The 26,467-nt window shown below is 39.9% G+C and overlaps 1 protein-coding gene across 1 annotated transcript in view; it reads left to right on the forward strand.

Moving 5' to 3' along the window:
• The window catches only part of LOC122790443 (platelet endothelial cell adhesion molecule-like), a 611,804-nt gene that overhangs the window by 222,836 nt on the left and 362,501 nt on the right, over positions 1–26,467 (forward strand). The window contains exons 5-6 of the mRNA XM_044057977.1: positions 15,815–16,096; positions 20,930–21,232. Of these exons, the coding sequence (XP_043913912.1) occupies positions 15,815–16,096; positions 20,930–21,232 (585 nt within the window). The remainder of the gene's footprint in view (positions 1–15,814; positions 16,097–20,929; positions 21,233–26,467) is intronic.

The raw sequence follows: 26,467 nt of genomic DNA on the forward strand, positions 1-26,467 counted from the left end.
ATATTAATGGTAACTACACCTATAAAAGTGCAAGTATTAAGAAAACAGTCTGTAGGCTGATTGCAACATCCAAATGTCTTCCTGAAGCTAATGTTGGTAAAAGGTGATGTAGCAGCTAAACCATCCCTTCTATCTCATCTGAAAACTGTAAAAGAAAATGCCACTTGAAACAGTGAAATGTTCTCCAATATAACATGGAGCTTGGATGTTGTGCAATTACAGACTTGGGACGGCAGAGCTCCCATGTCACAAAGTAGAGGGGACACAGCCCCATACCAAAAAAAAAAAATCTTTAGAAATGAGATAAGCATATGTTAATTATATCAAGGTGATCTACAAAGCAGTATAGTTGGCTTAGGTAGACATTGTCTGATTTATTTAACGTCAGTATGTTAAAGTTCACTCAAAATATCTACAGGCTGATGACATCATCCTGACAAAAAATAAACTAAGCCAGGTTTACCTCAACATGACTGATCATTAATGAGAAAATGCAATAAAAAAAAAATCAAACGCAAACCTCCCAAATATAGCACAACACCATAAGATACTAAATACAAGCAGAAAAGGCAATAAAAAACTGATATAAAAATTCAAATGTCTTTTCTTTTTTTTGTTCAGATTCACACTCTGTTCATTTCAGCAAATGCAGACCCTTCTTGGAGAAAGGATGTAACCGTTCTAATGCTCTTTGGTTTCATGAACTGAAATGGTATGTCAACAGGTTAACTTAAGTCAAGTTTCACTTTCTTCCTTTTTAAGTATAACTTTGAATGCAGAGGCTGGAATTCATAGATAAGTTGCATAGCATGCAGCAGACACCTGTGCCAGAATCGGCAACTTACACCCACTGTGTGGCTAGTACCGATTTGTTGTGCCATGGTGTACTTCAATGCAGCAAGCCCAAATCTGTGACAGAAAGTTTGTGCAAATGACTGCATAATGACATTGTAGTACACTGAGGTCCTAATCAGTTAGGAAGCGAAAAAGAGTGATACTAACAGTCAGCTGAGCAGACTTCATTTTCCAGAGAAAAAACAAGGTTTGATTGTACATAAAAGGGCTGTCTTTCACTCTAACCCACATCTGATGAAGTGTGATGAAATGAAAATGCATTTTCAAACAGTGTTAATGGGGATGGAGTGTTTTTTAGTGTGAATTGTTCTTTAATAAAACGTTATATATACTGGTTGCCTTCGTCCGTGGCTTTATTGGGTCGCTTTCAGTGCACCTTTCATGGTTTTATGTCTAAAATATCATCATTGCATATAGGAAGAATGCTTAAAAGTCACAGCAGCCATAAAACAACATAGAATCCTCATTAAGGCAAGTTGCCACTTGTTTCTACAAGGTGCCGTTTGGCACCATCAAAAATAGTACTATCAGTGGCTGTGTTATCTCCCTTTCACTGATCACGAGTTTATTATCAATTTAGTGGTAATTTGGTCATTGTACTTATTTTGGTTGACATGTGCTATCCACACATTGACTCAACAGGAAGGCATGGCTTTCACTTACCTTTGTTGACTAAGGTGTTTATAGTTCTTTCCATACTGGATACACGCATCTTTCAGAGGCAAAATTGGGACTCACTGTGGGTATTCCACAGATCTCTATCTCTAGAATAATAAACAGGTTCTTCAATATAATACTTCTATTTGTGGAGGATCATACACAGTTTCCAAGCAGATGACAGGAAAGAATTAACACCATACAGACTTTTGTGACATTGTTTGCCATCCTGAGGTACCTAACCCACAGAGTGTATGCATGCAGCAATAAAGAATGTTCCTTAATCACAGTCCTAAATGTCTGAGAAAAAGAATGACATTCTGAGAACTGTCAGGTAGTGTGTTTCATGAGACGGATTATAATTAAATTGGGCCAGACAGCACTCATTCACTTGGCATGATTCACACACTTGGTACATATCTCATATATTGTCACTTCCTGCCTACTAAACTTTCACAGGACTGTATAGTTGGCAAACACTGACACTGTGGCTGATGTACAAGCATACGCAACTACATTTCTAGTTTGCCTCTATGTGTTGACTGCCTCTACATGTATTAACTGCTCCCATATGGGAATACTGTATTGCAAGTGAACACTTGCAGAAGTCTGGATTTATGACACCCATATATAACCCACTGAGTATGGCTAAACAGCAACATAGCACTACATGCGCACAAACGATTAACATCATACAGACGGTATTCGGCCAGAGGATTCTAGCATGATCATACCACACACAGGCATATGCACACATGTGAGCACAAACACACACAAACACACACACATCATACACACATACACACACATTCATATGCACACATGTGAGCACAAACACATGCACACGCACACACACACACACACACACACACACACACACACACACACACACACACACACACAGATTGCAAGGAAGACAGGCATAGTAACACCACCCTGACTGTGCCCAGGTGACCTGAGTTCAGCTAGCAGCTGGAGCACTTTGTCATGAGTAAGAGGGATTGGCATGACTTTTCTACAGAGGAGGGAGCTTGAGATGCAGTCCATTTCTGATCTCTGGTGGAAGACATTGCTCAGAAGGAATAATGCCTCAGCTGGGGTGGGAGAGGCATAGATGGCATGCTCACCCTATTGGCTCAGGGGGGTGCATGAGCTTGGTCCAGTCATCATGCCCACCAAGCCAAATATGATAACATTGTTATTCAGTGGGAGGGTTGTTTGGGCTAGTTAAAAAATCCCAGAGCTTCTCAGTATGACATGAGCTACTATATGGGAGCACAGAAGGGCCAATGGTTCAACAGTCAGAGTCAAAGTTTTCTTCTCCTTTCTTACTCTCCACTGTCCTTGGACAGCACTTTCAGTGAATATGGTAAAGATGGCACTGCCAATCATCTGCATGGATTTGAATGTGGCAGTAGTGTACATCACTGTAGACCAGATCAGACAAACCATTACTGTGTCTCTGGATGCCATATCCTCGCAGAAGTCAAAGATTGCTTCTAACAATGCTGGATTAGGTGATAACAGGTTGTGCCTGGATCACAGTGCTGTATATCTACTGACTGACCCCATGTTCTGCCTCATGTGAGGTACCACCTGTAACACATGATGGTGTCAGGTACTTCTGAGAAGCTGTGCAATGGTGGCTATGCCTTCTTCAGATAGGTTGCTCATTTGCTACTGTAACCACAGAAGAGGCATGAGTGGGTGTGGAATCCCTTCACTAGGGATAACAAGCACTGGGACTGTGCAGCATCATGTCCTTCACAGGGTGTGGTCACACCTTCACCCTGTACATTGGTGATGAATCCCCAGGATGGAGCCTGACAGTTTCACTGTGCCATCCTACTGTGACTCTGGTATCTGTCTTGTCATCACTGTCAGCCCCTACATTGATGGTAACATTAGACTGTTGTCCTGCTCCAAGTGTCAACATAGTAGAATTTTGTGTTATTCATACAAAGCAAGACATACCAGAATGAGCATGAGTTTCTGTGCTAAAACCATTCCTCTGTGCCATGCAGACCAAACCTATCCATATGTACCACAGAACTCAACTCTACCTCCACTGTCAGTCCAACATGGCTGGATATCTAATGCACCTAACGTCATGCATAGACAGGAGACGTTGTGATCAGCCTATGATGTCTATGTACAGTGAAATTGTATAGAAATGTGGTTTAAGAAGGACTAACCCAGTGCAATATCTACCAAGACATGTGGGTGTAAGGCCATCCTGTTCTCCGTTTCGGCTCCTACAGGGATAATTGAAAAAAGCACTGACACCCCTCCCCCCACTACAGGAACACCAAAAACTCCTTTGACTCTTTCACTCCATTGCTCTCAGTTGCCTCCCACCATGGGCCAATTTCTCAGCTGTTGTGGAACATGCCTTTGCTTTGGCACAGAATACCATGTTGACAAAATGATCAAGGCACTGCTGGAAAGTGTAGTCGCATACCTAGTCAGTATTTCTGTCATGGACATTTTTCTACTACAACTGATCACTTAAAAAGACTGGTCAGCACCTTTACTTCCCAGCAAGTGGCATCCACAGAGGATAAGTGTTTGTGGCAGAGCATCATTTTCACATGGTTGAAATTATTAAACCTCTGCCTTCCAACGTATCCAGCAGACATTCAGATATCTCTGAACACATGTCACATAACTGCAAGATTGTCTATGAATGCAACTGATAGAATGACAGCTACATTCAAAGGATAACCTATGGAGGCCATACGGTAATCAAAGGGGAAGCTGTGGGGATGTGTCTTTGACAGCTGCAGGGATAGATATGGAAATACATACAGCATGTGTAAATCTTAATAGGTATGTACAGGAGTAATATTCCAACCCTGTTGCATACAGCTGGGCTCAATATGGTAACCACTAGTGATTTTGACCTACTGCTGTACATTGGGGGTCATGTGTTTAGGCATGTGACTTCTATAATAAACTGTCCGTAACAGCACTGTGACATCACATACAAAGAAAGGTTGCATTGACATTCTGGGATGTCTTGTTACCAGTGTAGATCAGAGTGTGGTTGATGTACCTTACAAACAGCTGTAGTCTTTGGGCATGTGCATATAAGGACTGAGCACATCCAAGCAGAGTGTCATTTTGTGTAAGCAGCCGGAGTGAAAGCATGCATGTGTGTAGCAGTCAGTCAGTTAGTACATTTAAGTTTAATGTTCCAGTCATCTATTCTGTGTTTGTGTGTAATAAACATCTTAAACACCCAAGCCTCATTGTCTCATTTGAATACATGTGACAAGCGACCATTACCTTTTGCAAGCATAAGCCACATTCAGGCAAACATATCCTGTTGCTAGTCTTTTATAATGTGACTAATACCTCTCAGCCTCTTAGCACAAGAACTCTGGACAAAGTAAAAAAGAATGATCAGATTTTGTATATTAATTTTATAAACTTAGAAAGTTATTAAAATAAAGTTTCGTTAGTACGCATTTTCTGAATGATATGTTGTTGTGTCCTTCGGCTTTTCCCAGTTAGGGGTCGCCACAGCGGAACTCCGGTCCGCTAAAGATTTTTACGTGCAGAGTTGCCAGTCCTGACGCACAACCTTCAAAGAAGGTACACCCATTCACCCATGTCTCTACACAGAAGACGCTCTAGCTGAGAATCGAACAGGACAACGTCTTACTATGAGGCGACAACGCTACCGCAGCACCACCACTGCAGTTTGAAGTCTAAAATTCAAATGTCTCTCACCATTAAGAAGCATCAGTCCTGAATGATTTATGAGAAAATGACAGATTTTATGAGGAATAGATCAAATACAAGTCAAAAATCTGGACGTTTTGTGAAATTCTGGACAGTTGAGAGGTATGTGGCTTACAGTGGAAGGGTGAAAAATCTTGGGAAATTTAGCAAAACATAGCTTACTGCACAATTTTATATTAATATACATCTCCTCCTACTGAGTATATTTCCAAATAATGATGTTAGTTCAGGTGGTTGTGCTGCCCAAATATACAATATAGCGAATCAAATCTGCATGATTTAAGTTAGAAAATGGCTGCACACTTCTAAGACTGCAAACTTATATTTATTTCAGTTGCATGTAGACAAATTAGGTAAGGGGCATAGATGTCTGTGAGTTCCTCAATTTTGCTGCTGGGTGCCTGCTGTATGAGGTGCAGCCAGCTATCTATGGTCCCCTTGTACAGCTCACAGCCATAGGTTTACAAAATAATTACTAAGCTAACGGCCACAGGATGGCCTTTTAGGCCTAGCCATGCTTCCCAAGGGTAGGGATTAGACCTTGTGCCTTGTGTCTTAAGGTACCTTAAACAGTACGCCATCCTCCCAAGCTCATGCAGCACCTTCCTATATATATATCCATCATGCATCTTTTGCGTAGCTACACTACTGATATTCCATTGTAGGCACAAATGACAAAGTACCATGTTGTTTCTCAAGAAAGGGACTCCATTTTCAATGAATATTTGGGAGAATGGCAGCTTCTGCTAGTGCATTCTGGAGAGTGTCTGCATTTATCTCCTTCGCTGTAATTTTGAGAATTGTTTACTGGACCCCTATGATAGCGCATTTCAAAAAGGGGAGTCCTGGTATGATCTAACCAAGGAGCTATCCTCAGTCATGGGCATGAACAAGCTGAAGGAACAAAGTCAACATTTTTATGAACAACAGTGCAAAAATTTCAAACCCTCATGATGTCTGTAGTTGGGAAGTCGAAGTTAGGTAACCCTAAATGGAATAGCAAATTTTTATATATTTTTTGTTCCCTGTTTTGTATTTCAGACTGTTGCTACTGGTAAGTATTTTTCCAACTTATTATTATTTTATTTATTTTACTTTATTTTGCTTATCTGTTTGTCTTGCAGGCTTTAGTCAAAAAATGTCAGATGAGGCCCATGGAGAAAATCTCCAGCCCTATACACTATACTGTCTGACTTGCTTTCTCTTTCCCTATCATAGGTTCATAGGTGAGCACTAGGCTAATGGCCCTGGAGCCTTTACAAGCCTAGCCCATAGAAGTGCCTTGGCATTATTACTGATGCACTCATCAAGGTTTTTCTTGAAGAGACAGTGAGGTGCTCTGCTTGACATGTATGAGAAGTCTATTCCAGAGCATAGGCAGTTTGGGTGAGGAACGTGTCCTTCTAGTATGTTCTGTTGATTTTGGTAATAAGGTTGAGGTCTCTGGAGTGTGTGGTGTGGAGGGAGTGGGATTTCTTTAGATGTAGCATTTCTAACAGAGCTGGGTCAGACATGACTTTGTAAGTCAAGCAGAAAGTTGCCACTAAGATATGAGGCAGAGAATAGTTGGAGTCTATTCAGTCTGTCCTTGTACGACATGTGTTTAATGCCTAGGATCCTCTTCGTGAGGTAATTTTGTGGCCTCTCCAGTGGTTGCAGATGTCTAGTGAGGTGCATGCCAAATGGGGCATTATACTTGGGTCTATATTAAATCAGCTAAAGCTGATTTATCGACCCCATGTAAACGAAAGCTTACAATCCCGAACACTCAGAACAGCGATTTTTTTTTCCCCAGGGGAAAAAAAATCGCTGTTCCAGAAAAAAAAAATAAAATAAAAATAAAAACATCAAAACATTACATAAAGTGGGGGGTTTGCCCCCTACACCCCCAATGTGGGGGGCACCCCCTACTTAAATATACCAACTCCGAGATTGCACTGCAGTGATGAAAATGGCAAAGTAATGGAGGCTGCCAAGCGATTTCTTTCCGAGGGAAAGAAATTGCTTATATGCCATTTTGCTATTTTGCTGTTTCTTACTTTCAAGTTCGATCAAGACGCATTTAAAGGATTGTGTCTTCAATTACATAATAGGAACCCTTATACTCGATTGGTCTAATGAGGGAAGAGTAGAGAGAGAAGATGACTTCTTTCTTCCTGGATGCAAAACCCTTGATAATGAGATGTGCCACACCGGAGGACTCTCTGACCATAGTGGCAATGTGGTGGTCAAAGGAGAGGTTACTGTCAACCTGCGTCCCCAAATCTCTTATAACACCTTCAGTGTTCAGTGGGTTCCCATCAGTGTGGTAGTTAGTGGGAACTGAGTTTTTACCAAAGGGGATGATGATGCATTTTTGGCATTAAGCTTAAGGCCATGGTTTCGACACCAGTCATTGGTCTCAGTGAGGCCTTTCTGTAGGATGTCTGCATCACTTAGGGAGTTAATAATGGCTCTCAGCTTGCAGTCATTTGCAGACTTGGTCAGCCAGAGTCCCTTTGTGTTGGTCTGGACTTCTGAGAAGTAGATGCCTAAAAGGAGAGGACCCAGGACCGATCCCTGTGAGACTCCACTCGTGACTGGTCGGCAGTCAGACTTGGAGTTTGCTGCTTTCACACTGTGTGTTCTATCTGTGAGCCAATTTGCAACCCACCTAGTGATATAGGGGTTGATTCCTAGTTTATCAATAATTCCCGAGTGAGGAATGGTATCAAAGGCCTTGGCCAGACTGAGGTAGGCTGTATGCACTGCCTTACCTTCATCCACAGCCTTGGTGATTGACTCAAAGTCAACCAGGTTGAGTAGGAAATAATCAGCTTTGCCAAGTCTCGAACCCGTGAACCTGTGCACTGCAGTCAGAGCAACTACCACTACATCAAATGAGCTGTACCCACGCTTCCCTTTCTACACCCCCCCCATACACACATACAAAAAAAATGCCCCTATTCATTCAAGAAATGTTGCCTTCCTTTTCTGATTTGGCATACTGCATTATACTATATTTTTGTGTGACCCTGTGTTTGCTTCTGCCCTTTTTCATTCTTCCCTGTGCATCTCTTTCACTCCCTTTTAGGGATATAAAAGTGCAGCTGCAAATATATGGCTTCTTAGCTGCCTGCAGCACATGTGGTCATCCTGCCAGGGGATGTCTCAGCACATGCAGACTAACTCCTGCAAGCACTTATTCATATTAAGATATTAAGATGTATATGTTTAATTTCATGTTTTCCTGCTCTCACATGGCTGCACAATGTAGAATGGATTATGTCTTACATTTCTGTGTATTTCAATGTACAGTTGTGTCTACCTCACTGCACAGCTAGATCCACTCAGATAATTGTGCATTTCATACACACTGCATGCTTTCATTTGAGTGCTCCATGTTTTCCTGTCTCACTGAATACTACCACTTGACTGTGCAAGGCTTGCTCAGAAGTGCGTTGCATCTCTATGAATACCAGTCAGCCAAGAATGCAACTAAGGAAAAGCTAATTTTGAAGGATTACATAGGATGTAGCAAGCAACAAGGATCTCCGAAGCCGAAATGCAAACAAACACCAGTCACAACCAAAGTGACACATAGCTCACAACACCAGTGTGCCACCCAACAACAGCCCCTAAGGCAAGACAATGTACCCAACACTTTAGTCATAGGTGACTCTATAGTCAGGCAGACTGATGTCCCACTCACCAGACTGAATAAGGAGAAAATTACAGTCAGCTGCCTGTCGGGTGCCAGGATCCGCCACATAACACATGCACTCAAGTCACTCCACAACAAGTACAAATATGACTCTGTCATTGTCCATGCTGGAGTGAATGACTTGAGACGTACCTCCCTGGACTACATGAAAAGAGATATGGAAGAGCTCTTGGATCATGTGACTCAGGCAGGTATGACCCTAGCCCTGAGTAGCATCCTGCCTTTGCCAAGAATGATACCACAGTATAAGGACAAAATGATTGACTTCAACAATTGGCTAAGCTTCTGGTGTCATTCAAAGGGGATCCAGTATTTGTCTGCCTGGGAAGACATGATCGACAAACCATGATACTTTGCCAGAGATGGTCTGCACCTGTTACCCCTGGGATTCCGGTTACTGGCTAAAGCTCTTGCCACCCCTATAGTGCCTTTTTTAGGCAAGGTTCAAAGGATAAAACCACCACCGTAACAAATAGAAGCAGGCAAAATCTGAAGGTAATGCTACTCAATGCTAGAAGTCTAAACCTCAAAATGCACTCTCTCGAGGCACTCCTAAAAATGGAGAACATTGATATCTGTGCAGTAACTGAGACCTGGTTCAAGGCTCCAGAGAGCACCCCTGCAATACCAGGCTACAATTCTTACCACACTTTTCAGCCACAAAACCAGGACCGAAACACTAAAGGTGGAGGAGTGTCCATATTCACCAAGGATATTCACACCTCCAGGCTAGTTGCCCAACACAATGCATCTGAAATTCTCCAGGTGCAACTAACACTAGGTAAGACTGCAATCCAAATTGTAGCTTGCTACAGATCCTCAACCATGCCCAAAGATTCTCACTACACCTTTCTAAACATAATGAAAAATATTAAGATACAACTAAACACCCTAATACTGGGTGATTTCAACTACACTGCCATTAATTGGGAAAACTACTCAGGTACCAACTCCTTTTCCCAACGGTTATTGGAATTCATAAATTCCAACACCCCTGGATCAACTAATCCATTGTCCCACCAAGGGCTCCAGTATCCTAGACCTCATCATTACAAACATGGGAGATAGATGCTCCACACCAGTGGTCACCCCCTCATTGGTCAGGTCTGACCATAAGCAAATCACCCTTGACATCCACATCGCACCCCCACACTCCAGTAAGGAAACCTCCTTAAAAAACTTCTCCAAAGCCAACTTCAAGCTACTGAAGTCAGAAGTGACGAACTTCACAACACCCATGCAGACGGGGTCTGGAAGTTCGACTGCAGAATCCTACACTAAGGCACTGTACGAGCACATTCACTCGTGCATGAATTGTGCCATCCCAAATAGAACCAAGATGCTCTTCTCCAAAAAAAGGAAGCCAATCTGGTGGTCCCCTGCTATAAACAAACTAAACAACAGAAGGAAGAAACTGTTGCAAAAAAAGAGGAAAATCCCAGGATGCAAAAAACTCCCTCACCAGCCTCAGTAAGAAGCTGAGATCCCTCATAAAATCCTCAAAAGCTAGTTACGAAAATAAAATTGCCAAAGATTCCAAAGACAACCACAAGGCATTCTATAGTTATGTCAAGAATCTAAATGGCAATGCTCAGATCTGCTCTGAGTTACAACAGAATGGCATTAAATATACTGATCCCAAGGATATTGCCAATATCCTGGCAGATCGATTTAGTGCCAACTTCACCCCATTCTCACCCGCTAAAGGGCCCATCTCAATACCAAAAGATTGCCAAATTCTGATAATCACAGACACACAGGTAGAAACCGCACTCTCCAAAGCTAAGAATACAGCATCCATGGGACCAGATGACATCCCAGGCTGTGTACTACATGAACTACAAAATGAACTGGCACCTCACCTAAGTGTCATGTTTAATCATAGCCTCACCTCAGGCTTCATGCCCACTGAGTGGCACACAGCTACAGTTATCCCGCTCCACAAGGGAGGATCCACCTTGGATCCCAGGAACTACCGTCCCATCAGTCTGACAAGCCTGATTTGCAAGGGCATGGAACGCATTATCATGGAACTTATAAACAAAGACATTGGCAACCTTCAAACACTAGACCCCACCCAGTTTGGGTTTGTGAGGGGCCAATCGTGTCTCCTGAATCTGATTGACTTCTTTGAATCAGTCACCAGAGCTGTGGACGAGGGTAAGGCAGTCCACACAGCCTAGCTGGACCTCGCCAAGGCCTTTGACACCATCCCCCACTCTGGAATCATAGATAAACTTACTAAGCTGGGCATAAATCCATACGTCACTCGATGGGTTGCTAACTGGCTTACTGACAGAACCCAGACAGTAAAAGTAGCTGACTCCAAATCCAGCTCCAGACAAGTGACAAGTGGATTATCTCAGGGTTCAGTCCTGGGACCACTCTTGTTTGGCATCTACTTCTCTGAAGTACAGGCCAACACTAAGGGACTCTGGCTAACAAAGTTTGCAGATGACTGCAAACTGGGAGCCATTATTGAATCCCCAAATGATGTGGATATTCTACAAAAGGGCCTTACAGAAACAGATGCCTGGTGCCAGAGCCATGGGCTTAAGCTTAATGCCAAGAAATGTATAGTTATCCCCTTTGGAAAAAAAACATGTACCCATGAATTACCACATAGGTGGCAGGACACTAAACATCGAAAGTGTGATGAGAGACTTAGGGACACAGGTGGACAGTGGTCTCACTTTTGATAACCACATTGCCACAACAGTCAGGAAATCCTTCTATGTGGCACACCTCATCACTAAGGGCTTTTCATCCAGAAAAAAGGAGGTCATTGTCTCACTGTACTCATCCCTCATTAGACCCATTATAGAGTATAATGCCCCGTTTGTTATGTACCTCACAAGACATCTGCAACAGCTTGAAAGGCCACAGAAATACCTCGCTAAAAGAATCACAGGCCTAAAGCAGATGCCATATACTGACAGTCTAAAAAAACTCCAGCTATACTCTGTGGCATATTGTCTACTCAGAGGCGATCTCTGCTTAACATACAAGGCCATCAAACCCTGAGCTGTTGGACATGCTCCACTTAAAGAAATCCCAATCCCTCAGAGCCACACGCTCCAGGGATCTAATCCTTGTCATCACAATGAACAAAACATGCTGGAGGGATAGGTTCCTGACCCAGAGACTCCCCATACTCTGGAATAGACTGCCTATACATATCAAGCAGAGCGCCTCATGGTCCCTCTTCAAAAGAAACCTTGATGATTGGATGGGAGATAGGAAATTCACCCTGGGGATCATGTCAGTCACCCTGCTAGACAGGGGTCCAGAGAAGTAAATATTGTGGGAAGAAATATCCAAGGAATTGTTATGGCTAGGCTTGTATAAGCCCTAGGGCCGATAGCCTAGTACCAACCCATGAACCTATGAACCTGTGAATGGACAATATCAATGGAGTGAAAGAAAAACTTAAGACAAGGATGGAATAGGTTACCAGGAAGGAATTTCATAAGTAAGGTATGCTAAGTTTCTTGTTTAGCCCACAGAAGCACTACAAGAGCAAAAAAGGTTTGAATACTTTTGTGGAAGTATCTCCAGAAATATTTTACACCCTATACAGACTACATAATATGTTCCCTTTAGTGAGTAGTGGTTGCTGGAGATATAGTTTAGATCAGCAAGGCATGTGGATGCACTCCTTCTGGAAATATTGAGGGTTGACAATATAAAATGTGATATGCAAAACTTAGAAAGGATGGTAGAGCATGGCAGATGTTTTTGGCAAGGCATGCATGGCTTCTGGTCAAACAGCTGTGTACTTCCTATGATTTCTGTAACTTTTATGATTGTGCTGTCCTCTTCAAAGCTGATGGGAACCTTTAAATGTGGTTTTACTGGCTATACTTGTAATGGTCTTCCGACTAATTGCCTAGTATTTACCTATGCATCTGTTAACTCAGTTCCTCAGTTTGGTCCCAGTTTGCTAATCCATCCTTGTAATCTTTTGCCCTAAAATCCCATATCATCATTTTGTTTTCTTGCATTACACCCCCAAACTGCAAAGTGACACGATTATTGCTGGCTCATCATACCTTAACCTGGGAATTCATAACACCCCCTATGTTAGTTAGGATGACATCATGACACCTGCCCTCTCTGGTATCATTGTGCAGTGGTTGTCTGATCCTGTCATGGTCCAATACTTTAGTCAGCTTCCGCCCACTATCTAGCCTGCAGCACAGAATATATTAGTCTTTGTCTAAAAGACTCAGATCCCCATTGATTTTTACCCTCCTCCACCTACCACAGTCATTTATTTTCTGCTTTTTCTAATCCTCCTTCCTATATAGGTTGCGCTGCATCAATCCATCACTGCTTCCCCAGTCTAACTATATTGCAGAGCACTTAACCTGGGTTCTTACACTGACCCCTGCCTTGCCCTACTCTTGCTTTGGTGTCCTTCCTCCTCCTCTTCTCTGGTTTCATATCTGATGCCCTAATTCCTGTAAATTGCTGCTATACCCCTATTCTGCCTTCAGTGTTATTTCCAAACAGTCAATACACAGGCACCCCCTCTCCTACCCCTTTCTAAATACCCCATGCTTCTGTGATACCAGCAACATCCAGCCTCCCCTCCTGCATTACTATCTTCAGTACCACATCTCCCCACCTTCCTAGACAAGCTTCCAATCTTGTATAATACTACCCATGTCATCCTTGTTAATTTTTCCATTAAATTCTACCTACAACCTAACCCCCTAACCCCCTTACTCTACCCTTTATCTTCTGCTTTGGTCACTGTCCCTTCCCCTTTCCATGTTAAAGATAAAGTGTTGACAGGATCCTTTCCAACCAAGCAGTGAGCACTGCTATCCCTTTTGGGCTTAGATGGATTCTTTCACTAGCACAGTAGTGCTTCCGATGTCAGCTATGCCCATTCCCCTTCCCATCTCTTATTCACTGCCAGAGACAGTCAAAATGCTTCCTTATCCCATTCCGATGTCAGCTATGCCCATTCCCCTTCCCACCTCTTATTCACTGCCAGAGACAGTCAAAATGCTTCCTTATCCCATTCCAGGTCTCAGCTATCTTCCCCTTCCCCTCTTATTCACTAGCCTATATGCCCATTCCCCTTCCCATCTCTTATTCACTGCCAGAGACAGTCAAAATGCTTCCTTATCCCATTCCGATGTCAGCTATGCCCATTCCCCTTCCCATCTCTTATTCACTGCCAGAGACAGTCAAAATGCTTCCTTATCCCATTTCTTTTCTGCATGCCTGCTGCTAATACAGGAAAAGCTTTTGAGAATGGATCCTACAACCCCCAGTCCTGACATATTTCTGCAGCCTCCTTGTCTTTGCTTATTGCCTCCTCAGCAATAACCACTAACAGATGATTGACACATACCTGCACTACAGTATTCATCAACCCCTCCCCCCATGGGGATCCTTTTATCCTCCTCCCACAATTTACTAAATCCACGGTTCAAAATGTCTGATTTCTATTTCTTCACTTGCTTATGCTCTTAATCCACATTCTGAGTTGGCCTTTACTCACCAAATACCTATTCTCTCTATCCCCTGACTCTTGAACTTATATCCTTCATTTCAAGTTATGCTAAAAGTACATTCCAGCATCTGAGTGAAATCAAGTATTTTGAAGAAACACATGATTTGGATCCAGATAGCTGTTTGTTGTTTAGTTAATTTTGTGAATAATTCTTCTTTGCCCATGCCTTGTATGTATTAACATGAAGATCATTCCAGAACTGAACCAGGACAAGTGTCCATATAATAAACAGCATAATCATATCTACAGAACTAATAGTATTCTTGAGAGTCAAGTCCAGTTTTAAGCCTCAGACATCAAAATATCTCACAGAAGAGCTGCTTGATTTCTTTCAGTTGAATAATTTACTAGTATAGCAGAGTAAGGTCATCATATGCTTTGAAATCTGATGTAATATTACTGGTGACATCATGTTACAAAGGCAGGGCATTTAGTCATTAATTGCAATTTAGACATTAATTTTGGATGAGTAGCAAAATGAAACAATTGCTGTTTATTTATTGACACTGATACTTTTTTTACTGAGAAAGTCCAACTGGACATAGGTGCCCTTTTCCGGTGGAAGCCCAGGGAGAAAAGCTCCAAGGTACCATGTTTAATACAATCAATATTTTAAATAACCAATTTTATAATGCAGTTTCAGTGAATACATAGCATACTAGTATAATAAAATTAGTATTTATATTCACAAACATTAATCTTAAAAAAAAAAAACTTGTACTTCTCTCTCCTGACACTTACATTCATATTTTTTCATATTTTTTCATGTCAAGATATGCTAAAAGTGCAGTCCAGCATCTGAGTGCATTGAGGAAACACTTGATTTGCATCCAGACAGCTGTTTCCTGTTTAGTTAATTTTCTGAATTCTTTTTTTGCCCATGCTTTGTAGGCATTATCAGTGATTATTCTAGAATTTAACCAGAACATGCCCATGTACTAAACAAGATAATATTTACAGAATTCATAATATTCTTGAGAGTAAAGAGTAAATACTACATGCAGAAATATATGTTTTAATTAAATTTTTTTATTTATTCATTTTTTACTCCATTAATGTTGTGGTACGATACATTCTGTGAAACATTCAACAAATAAACAATAGAACTTCATCTATGTTGAAGTTAAAAGGTACATTAAGGCTGTGTGTCTATCTTTTTCTATCAATTATGCACATAGTTTGTTTTGTTTTGTTTGTGTGAAACATAAATTGCATGCACTCATAGAATTTTATTCAGAAACTGACATGTCTAGAGATGGATGTCTTCACTTTTAATTTACTGACAATATGAAAACATTAACACTGTTTTATTTTATTTACAGAAATACCAGCAGCACCATCAGTTGTGCTTTTCCCCAATCATACTGTGTTTATTAGAGGGGAATCCTTTGATATTTATTGCTCAGTGCCAAATAATATTACTCCTGCATTCTACCGGTTCTTTGCAAACTACATCACTATTTCAACATTGATGCAAAAACATTCACAGGAGCTCAGAGCTGATAATACCGCAGCTTTATCTTACACCTGCAATTATGGAATTCATACACATGGAAAGATGATTCAGTCCTTGGGAAGTAAACCTCACCCCATTTGCATAATAGGTAAGTGCACCTTTAAAGTTACTAAGGTTACCCGGAGCTCAGATTTGTGCTTTCTTAAGCATTTTACTTGACAGGCTGTTCTTGGATAAATGCAGGCCTCCTCAATATGATGAGAGAGAGAGTGAGAGATGTAGCCCAGAAAACAATGAATCGGAAGACCTCAGATAACCAACTTCATGATAACTACAATCTTAGGAAATTGAATAAATTAGCTACCAAATTAACCAAGACACAATTCATAAGACAAACAGCTAATCTCTGCAAGTAAATCCAGAATTTTCTGGAAGGAAATCAAGAATCTAACTGGCATAGTTAGTAATTTACAACCAAAAACACTACCCTTAACATTCCAAATGTAACCTTACCAGAAGGCTATAAAGCAGTTATGTCTTTATCCACTAACGTATTGCAGTTTTCACAATACCCAGTTCTTAAACAATACCAACAGATCCCAATTCATCATTTTAGCCGAATATGCTGTCACTTTCTACTTTTGTGAAATATATGCTCAAGATACCAAAAACATCTTAAAAATCCCACAGGATCATAAGATCATAGGAAGTTACTAGGCTATTGACCCTGAGGCCCTTACAAGCCTAGACAAGTATTTAACTCATATTTCAACAAGCCAGCACCTGATGCCCCTGTACAGTAGGAACACAGGTGAAATCCCATGGGTGTATTTTATGTTCCCCACCCAGTTATCCAGGTTGTGCTTAAAAAGGGTTGACATGGAGAGGGTGTCTATTTCACGGAAAGGGCTTTTTCCCCCTCCACCTTGTTTTCTTAGGAAATCTGTTAATTATATTGCCATACATCTCCCGTATATCTTTAACTTTCATCTCACGTCAGGGATTCTTCCCACTGACTTCTAACACTCCATTATCTCTTCATATAATAGCAGCTCCCAAAGGCTATAAGGACTCTTGTCCAATCTCTACCCCCCCCTTCCCAATTGCAAACATTTTTTTTAAAAACTTCTTCATATGGAATTATAGAAACACAGCAGAAACTATGGGTTACATTTTCATCAGCAACGTAACTTCCACAATGCCTTTAGTACTACAACAGATCTCCTTTCAGCTGTTAACAATGTACTCTGTAACATCATTCAGGAACATCTCACAACCAGCATTATTGTGGATATGACACTTGCTTCTGAATTAGTGTGTAGTACAACCCTGAAGGCTTAAAAGATTTAATGTCAGAGACAACAGTGTTAATTGGTTTAATAGCTACCTACCAAACCAGTCCTTCCAAGTTCTGTTCTGTAACAATTACACATCCACAGGCTACCTAAATGTAGGAGTTCCCCTTCGCTCTGGCTCTAGGTTGGTCACCTTTCTCCCTCTTTAATAATGACTTATTTACGGAACATTCTTCACTTGATCTAACTATGCTGACAACAGTCTGCTTCTGGAGCCTAATAAATCCATCACCACACTTCCAAACACACCATTTCACCATTTTTCTGTTAGGTATCACTCCAAAGAAAACAAATGAAGTGTTATTTTCCATTCTCCTTAAAACAGCAAACGTATAACCTAGCCTACTCAAAGATGCACAAAGCATCATTTACCCCCTTTTTGCTGAATATACATATTTAGGTATTACTCTTAACCTGCTCATTTACATTCATAATCCATATAGACAATATCACCAATGAGGTACTCTCACAAATAAATATGTTATAAAAAGTCACCCCAAAAGCCACATCAGTTACTGCTAAGGATGCTCCACTCCCCAGGCTTGAATACTGACTACTCTTACAAACTTTTCACTCTCCTTATAATATACAAAGACTAGCAATTGTGGAAAACAAGAGCAGGAATTAAAAATAAAAAAGCTTATGAAAGCATCTCGCCAATGAAAGCAAGTATAATTGCTTTAGGGATAAATGTTAATAGTTCATATATCCCTCACACTGCACAGCAAGCTCAAACACTGCACATAACATTGTATATACCACTGTCTATAAATGTGTTATCCCTCACACTGCACATTACATTGTATATACCACTGTCTATAAATATGTTATCCCTCACACTGCGCAGCAATCTCCAACATTGTACATAACATTGTATATACCACTGTCTATAAATGTTATCCCTCACACTGCACAGCAAGCTCAAACACTGCACATAACATTGTATATACCACTGTCTATAAATATGTTATCCCTCACACTGTACAGCAAGCTCAAACACTGTACATAACATTGTATATACCACTGTCTATAAATATGTTATCCCTCACACTGCACAGCAAGCTCAAACATTGCACATAACTTGTATATACCACTGTCTATAAATATGTTATCCCTCACACTGTACAGCAAGCTCAAACATTGCACATAACATTGTATATACCACTGTCTATAAATATGTTATCCCTCCCACTGCACAGCAAGCTCAAACACTGCACATAACATTGTATATACCACTGACTATAAATATGTTATCCCCCACACTGGACAGCAAGCTCGAACACTGTACATAACATTGTATATACCACTGTCTATAAATGTTATCCCTCACACTGCACAGCAAGCTCAAACACTGTACATAATATTGTATATACCACTGTCTATAAATGTTATCCCTCACACTGCACAGCAAGCTCAAACACTGTACATAACATTGTATATACCACTGTCTGTAGATGTTATCCCTCACACTGCACAGCAAGCTCAAACACTGCACATAACATTGTATATACCACTGTCTATGAATGTTATCCCTCACACTGCACAGCAAACTCAAACACTGTACATAACATTGTATATACCACTGTCTATAAATGTTATCCCTCACACTGCACAGCAAGCTCAAGCACTGCACATAACATTGTATATACCACTGTCTATAAATGCTATCCCTCACATTGCAATGAATATGTTATCCCTCACACTGCACAGCAAGTTCAAACACTGCACATAACATTGTATATACCACTGTTTATAAATGTTATCCCTCACACTGCACAGCAAGCTCAAACACTGTACATAACATTGTATATACCACTGTCTATAAATATGTTATCCCTCACAATGCACAGCAAGCTCAAACACTGTACATAACATTGTATATACCACTGTCTAAATATGTTATCCCTCACACTGCACAGCAAGCTCAAACACTGCACATAACATTGTATATACCACTGTCTATAAATATGTTATCCCTCACACTGCACAGTAAACTCAAACACTGCACATAACATTGTATATACTACTGTCTGTAAATATGTTATCCCTCACACTGCACAGCAAGCTCAAACACTGCACATAACATTGTATATACCACTCTCTGTAAATGTTATCCCTTGCACTGTGCAGCAAGCTCAAACACTGCACATGACATTGTATATACCACTGTCTATAAATATGTTATCCCTCACACTGTACAACAAGCTCAAACACTGCACATAACATTGCATATACCACTGTCTATAAATATGTTAATGTAGTTATTTACTATATGTTCAAAACTGTATTACTTTTGTTCTGCAGTAATATAGGACTTGTGTCTCATATGCAACAGTGAAATGTCATTCATAATTGATTTGGCTAATGTATATTGTCTGTACAACCACTTGTCTATCATTCTATATGTTATCTCCTTATGAGCCTGGGTCATGGCTGAAAAAATACAGTTATAGCAGCCATCCAACCCGATAAACAGAAAATAAATTCCCAAGAATGAGCATGGCACCAATGCTTTCTTGTAAACGTATTCAGAAAAAAATTTACATGGTCTGCTTTCTCTCTTGAAGTGAAACTCATTTCATAAAATGTTACCTTTATATATTTGTTTGTTTAGTTTTCTATTTGTTTATTAACTTGATAATGCAAATGCTTTGTTTTATATATATGTTCTTCTTTGATATTCTTTTTATGTATGACCTGAGATTTGTCATAATTAATACATTGTAATAATAATTCAGAATTACACAATATACAAGCTGCTGTGGTGAGATTCAAATCTGAAGTTGCTGGATAGAGCTGCTCACAACTCGTTACCTTAACATCTGCATATTTATCACCAGTATACAATTATCTAATTACAATCTGGATTTTGATCACTAACCAGACTTTTCTCCTCCATACTTGCTATAGGCTGTATTGCCTAATTGCAGACATTGTTCTGTCCCCAAGCTTATAATAAATACATTTGTCATAAGAGATGTCATTTGATAATTCTGGTATCTGGCTACTGGAACTGGTAATCAGTGATCCGATGAAGTAAAACTGAATGAAAGAACTGTCTGTGCATGTTACAGCTCTAAGTTAGGGACTCTGCCCAGGATGTCAACTAAACATTTTCTTTAAATATAAACCAACATGCCTAGGTACTCAAAAGACAACTCAGACCAGTAATATATGTTAAGTTCTTTCATTTAATGTATGAACTTCATCAGAATAGGATTTTGTGCATTAAATGAATAAAAGTGCTTAACATATATTACTGGCCTGAGTAGCCTCTTGAGTACCTAGGCAATTTGGTTTTTATTTAAACATTTTCTTTCTTCAGTTATATTCACAAAGATATGAGCTCTGAATTATGTTTCTGACGAATATAGAACTAAATTTATAGTGAATGCATATTCATCATATTCTACTAATATAATCAGTAGCAGCATATCAGTAAATGCAAATGTGTATAATCCTGAAATCAGTGCTATCATGACAGGTCTAACAGTTTGGTCCTGCAAAATGCATGATTTTTATGCCTGTACTAGTTAAGGCAGTATTTATGAGCAGATAGCCAGCAGCAGAAATAAACACTCTTAAATGCAGTTTGTGTTCTAATTTCTATTTCATGATCTGTTTAGATCATCCTGCAAAGCCACTGCTATCAGCGGAAATAAGTGGTTGGATGAAATACAGAGGTACTTTTATTGCTACCTGTACAGCTCCAGTTAATCAGTCAGCAACAGCATTCTACTTCTTCAAGGACGGAGACCTTATTTATTCTGCTTATACAAGTGATTCAGAAGCAAGCCAGCAATTCACATTAAATGTTGACTTAAAAGGCAGCTCAAGGAAAGGGGATTACACATGCACCTATGGGACAGTGATAAAGGAACGTTCTGTAAATTCATCACAGAGTGATGCAGTTCCAATTCCTGCTGCAGGTAAATGAAAGAAAAATAAATGCATAATTAACACCTTAAAGTAATTGTGATCAAGTGAAGGGCATTTCAGAGCAGCGGCTCCGTTTGAATTTTGAAAGTGAATAAACTATTTCAATGAGTCTCACTAGCTATTTTAGCCATCATAAATTATACTACACTTTTGATGTTAGCACATAACTTTGCATCATTTAAAGATGGAGTTATTCTTTATTTTTGTGAAAGTAGTGAGTTTTTTTTTTCTTCATGATGAGAAAAATTAAACAGCATGATATTCTGATGCCTGCTAGAAATTATATGACTGGCCATAAATATGTAAAAATGAGCACGCTGATTGGCATACCCAACCAGCGTGCCCATTGCAAATCTGACAATATAATAATGGAAAAAGGTCCAGTCGCTTAGATATTTTCCGTTAGTATATCTCTTGTTTCCTGTATTTTTTTTACCTTTTTTCCTCTGCAGATGTAGCAACAGAGAAAGGAAGATCTCCGTTGCTTTTTTTTTTTAAGATATCTCGCTATGTTAAACAAGTTCTTCAACTCATATAACACAGCGCGATATCTTTAAAAAAAGCAATGGAGATCTTCCTTTCTCCGTTACTACCTCTGCATAGCACTGATGTGCGTAAACGTGGGAATACAAGTCCCTTATGCAGACACAGTACATCAGAAATGCCCCAGAATACCAGAAAACTCCAGAAGGGCACCACAGAGGCATTATACAATGACATTGTTTAAAGTAATTATGTTTTTCTTAAATAATGTCATTGTATAATAGCAATAACCCATGGCTGGGTGTGGGCAATGCTGGATTTACCCACGGTTGGCTTTGTTTGGTCACTTGGGCTTCACCCTCATGACCAAACCACACCAACCATCGATAAATCCAACATTACCCACACCCATCTGTGGGTTATTGCTTCATTACATACCGCTCTCAACTAATAGGCAGTGCTGAACCTTTAAGTAATGCAGTTTGACAGTTTGCAAGCTTTCTTGCATAATAAAGACATAAAACAGTTTGATAGTTAGGCAGTTTGTAAATTGTCTATAAATGATCATGCTTGTGATCTCTTAATTTTAGTTTGTAAACATTTTTAAGGTAACACTTGGATATTAGGTTGCTACTTTATTAAGCAGGATATTTTGTCAATGTTTTGTACTGGCATTCATAAGATAGCACAGCACATTTATAAAAAGCAAGTTTCTTATTATACTAACCTAATAATTCATTGGTACATTAACACAATATTGAATTGCAAAACATATATTTACCCTTCCACCACTCAAAACAAAACCTATATATACTTCATAACTTAAAGCTTACTTCTATCACATCCCCTCCTACAAAAAAAACACAAACCCATATAGTTAGCACAAAATAAAAAAAAAATATTCCATTATACCCCTCCCAGAATAAATCTAGTACCCTTAGCATGTACAAGCCCCAGCACATTTTCCAAAACAAAAACATTCCTTATACCCCTTTTCAAACTCATCCCAGGCATTCAAACTCTGATCTTACAAAGCCATATCAAAGCTAACCCTGGACCTGAGTTCCGCTGACACCCTACAACTCTTACTATGGCAGCGATGAAAACTGGCAACATGGTAAATAAACTATGGCAGCTACAGTCCTTGTGTACAAACAAAACCCCAGTAGTGTAGCCATGTTGAATAATGTGTCAAACCATCACTCCAATCTCAACTACAATCTCAACTACAATTTCACTGAGTACTCTTACACATGTAATGCAAGACCACACCAAAGAATAGGAGGATGTGCACTCATCCTCATGAAGTGCAATATAAACATTATCTGACCTAAAAAGGTATTGCCTAAGTATTAAACAACATGTACAGCATCACAATAGCAGTTCAAAACTTTGCTCAGACATCTTGAACACTACCACCCTTACAAACATCCTTTAAAGACCTAGGTCTTGCACTATTAATTAAAAACTTTCAGACTCATCCGCGTGCCAGGTAACAACTTCCTACTACATGTGCTCATCATCAGTTGACTCATCGTTAGCCCATAACATTGCTATCCTTCCGCCAGACATATTGACCCACTGCTCAGTAACACTTACTCTCAATCCACCCATTACAAACCTATCAAACACATTCATCTTCTTCTACCCAAAGTCCTAACAAAGCATATGAATCTTTACAGTCAGCTTCCTCAATATGACTGAAACAATATTCCAGCCCTAAATTATGCTAACAAAATAGCCAATACACTCACCTCATCTCATTCTGTCACAAACTGCAAAACACTTCCCAATAGTTTTTCCAGAAGAAATGGTTAATGGCAGAAATTAAAACTCTAATAGAACAATTGGGACTCTGCATGGCAAACATGCAAAACATCCTCAATACAAGAAAAACATGACTACATACTTGTAAGAAATCGAGCTAAGAGACCTACTAGAAAACATAAAGCACACCTCCTGACCTCCTCCCATACCAACCCCCTGTCCTTGCTTAGAAATTCTGGAACTTAAACAACATAGAGAAATATCAATAATTAAGTCTCCTACATAAAGGAACAATTTGTACCACATCTGTCCCCCCCCCCATTTCTGCAGAAGAATTCCTACATAGAATGTCCACCCCCAACAATTCTCCCTCCAGTACCATTGATCACTTCACAGGCTCATCACCATTTATTTTAAGGCTATAACCACAAAAGGCATCAATAAAATAATGAACAAAGTCCCACTAGCTGACCCTACAGGTCATGATGGATTACTAACCTGGTTTGTCATACTCTTCCGATACCACAATCTGATCACATTAAAAGACCTATAAAACACCTATCTGATTTGAAACATCATGTTTGTAGTATAGAAGTCTGCCAGAGTCAAGCCCAGACCAAAAAAACAGTAACCTAGCCCCCACTACAGACTCCAGGCCCATCTCTCATCTAACAACCTAGTCAAAATACTAGAAAAAATTATTTACAATCAACTAAGTGAATACCTTAAAACATATTAAATGTTATGAGTCCATCAGCATGGCTTCTGCTGTAGTCAGAGCACAATGATGGAAACATGCATATTCATAGGCAACATACTTCAAAATATGGGAAAGGGAACCTCAGTGGAGACATATTCATAGACCTATCAAAGACCTGTCATACTACTGACTACCCCCTACTATTGAATCCTGACCTGCATGCCAGCATCTGCTCACAAATTGCACAGTGATTTCATAAATTTATTACAGTAAAACCTTCATAGCTCACATTGGGTTTTCTTCATCCACATTCGCTCTCATCTATGAAGGTGTTCTTCAAAGATCAAGGTTCGCCCATTTTCATCTATGAAGGTGTTCTTCAAAGATCAAGGTTCTCCTAGTTTCATCTATGAAGGTATTCTTCAAAGATCAAGGTTCTCCCATTTTCATCTATGAAGGTGTTCTTCAAAGATCAAGGTTCTCCCATTTTCATCTATGAAGGTGTTCTTCAAAGATCAAGGTTCTCCCATTTTCATCTATGAAGGTGTTCTTCAAAGATCAAGATTCTCCCATTTTCATCTATGAAGGTGTTCTTCAAAGATCAAGGTTCTCCCATTTTCATCTATGAAGGTGTTCTTCAAAGATCAAGGTTCTCCCATTTTCATCTATGAAGGTGTTCTTCAAAGATCAAGGTTCTCCCATTTTCATCTATGAAGGTGTTCTTCAAAGATCAAGGTTCTCCCACTTTCCTTATCCTTTCGTGTGAACAAACTCCACTCTGACTTGCCCAGTTTACCTACTATATTCTACACTGGTGATATTGTCAGACCCCTCCTCGTTCTTCCCAACCTCATTTAAATGACCTCTACAACCTCAGTACCTCACTGCAAAAGCATAAATAAGTAAACATTGTAGAAACAAAAACACATACTCTTTGGAAACTATTAAAAGCTTGACAAGCATTCCTCTAATTGACCAATCATATACGATACTAATAGACCCCTTGCTATATTCCAAATTAATAGATACCTATTAGCCTGGTCTGACCTGTCACGCATCTTCCAAAATCCACATCAAAATCCTTAAAGCTAAAGTCAATGAAGTCCTATTCTGGAAAGAATCTCACTTGCCCTATCACTGCAAGGTCAGACAGTAACAGGCAAAAACGTCCTCCTACAACTATAATCTGATCTCCTAATTTATTATGCCAACTTCAAAAAGAAATCAGACTGTATTTCATGTGCAGATTTATAACATTCTCCCCCAAGGTACATCACCTCTCAAACACGCTAACCAATGCCAGATGGCTTCCCATCCCAAAAATACATATCTTGCTTCCAGGGTCCATGATGTATAAACTTGTCAATATCAATTTTTTTTCTCACTGTTTGGGACCAGCTTTTACAAAAGGGAGCCCTCATATAACCTGAGGTCACTGTCAACCCAATTACCAAATTTGCCATATTTTAAGTAACTGAACTCCTTCATGTCATGACCCCCCCCCCCCCCATGATCTGGAAATCTATCTTTAAATACATAATGGATTCTGCTTCTGCAGGATGGAGATCACCTCAAAAATAGCCATGTTTATTGCATTCTTCATACTAAGATATGATTACTGATGAAACTGTGTTCCCTCTAGATACAAAATACTTACACATATTAATACTTCCAATGCAATCAAAAGTGGCTACTTTCACTTAGGCACCTTTTTCTGTCATAAGATGACCTTGTTTGGTTATGTGCATTGTTCATCACACAACACACACACGAGGATCATGCATGGCATTGTAAGTGGAACATATGCTGAATTTGAACATAAAATGCACAGGCATGCTGTGAGGAACATTGACAGCATACAGTGCAATTCAATAGAATACAGTTATCTGTGGGAAGGCCATGAACACATGACTTCATCCCTGCATAGGGACTAACACTCGGGAGTGGAGACATATTCATTTAACACCGTATGCTGTTTAGTGTTGGACGCACTGTTGTAAACAATGGAGCATGTAAATATTCATGACCATCTTTATGGCTACTGCAGGAGACTCAGAGGGCAGACACTGAGGAAAAATATATAAAACTTTACAATGCCACAAGGCATCTGTCTGTTAGCACATATCCAGTTAAAAGGTCTAATGGTACCTTTGTGCCAAGGTATGATGTACCTGCCTATGTACAGGACATGTGAGTAACTCTTACTGCTTTTGTTACCCTCTCCACTATGCTCAGCCTATATCTATTGTCATGAACATCACATATGTCATGGATC

The sequence above is a fragment of the Protopterus annectens genome, chromosome 16.part0, assembly GCF_019279795.1.
Source record: "Protopterus annectens isolate FY-2018-M chromosome 16.part0, PAN1.0, whole genome shotgun sequence".
In the NCBI taxonomy this organism is placed as follows: Eukaryota; Metazoa; Chordata; order Ceratodontiformes; family Protopteridae; genus Protopterus; species Protopterus annectens.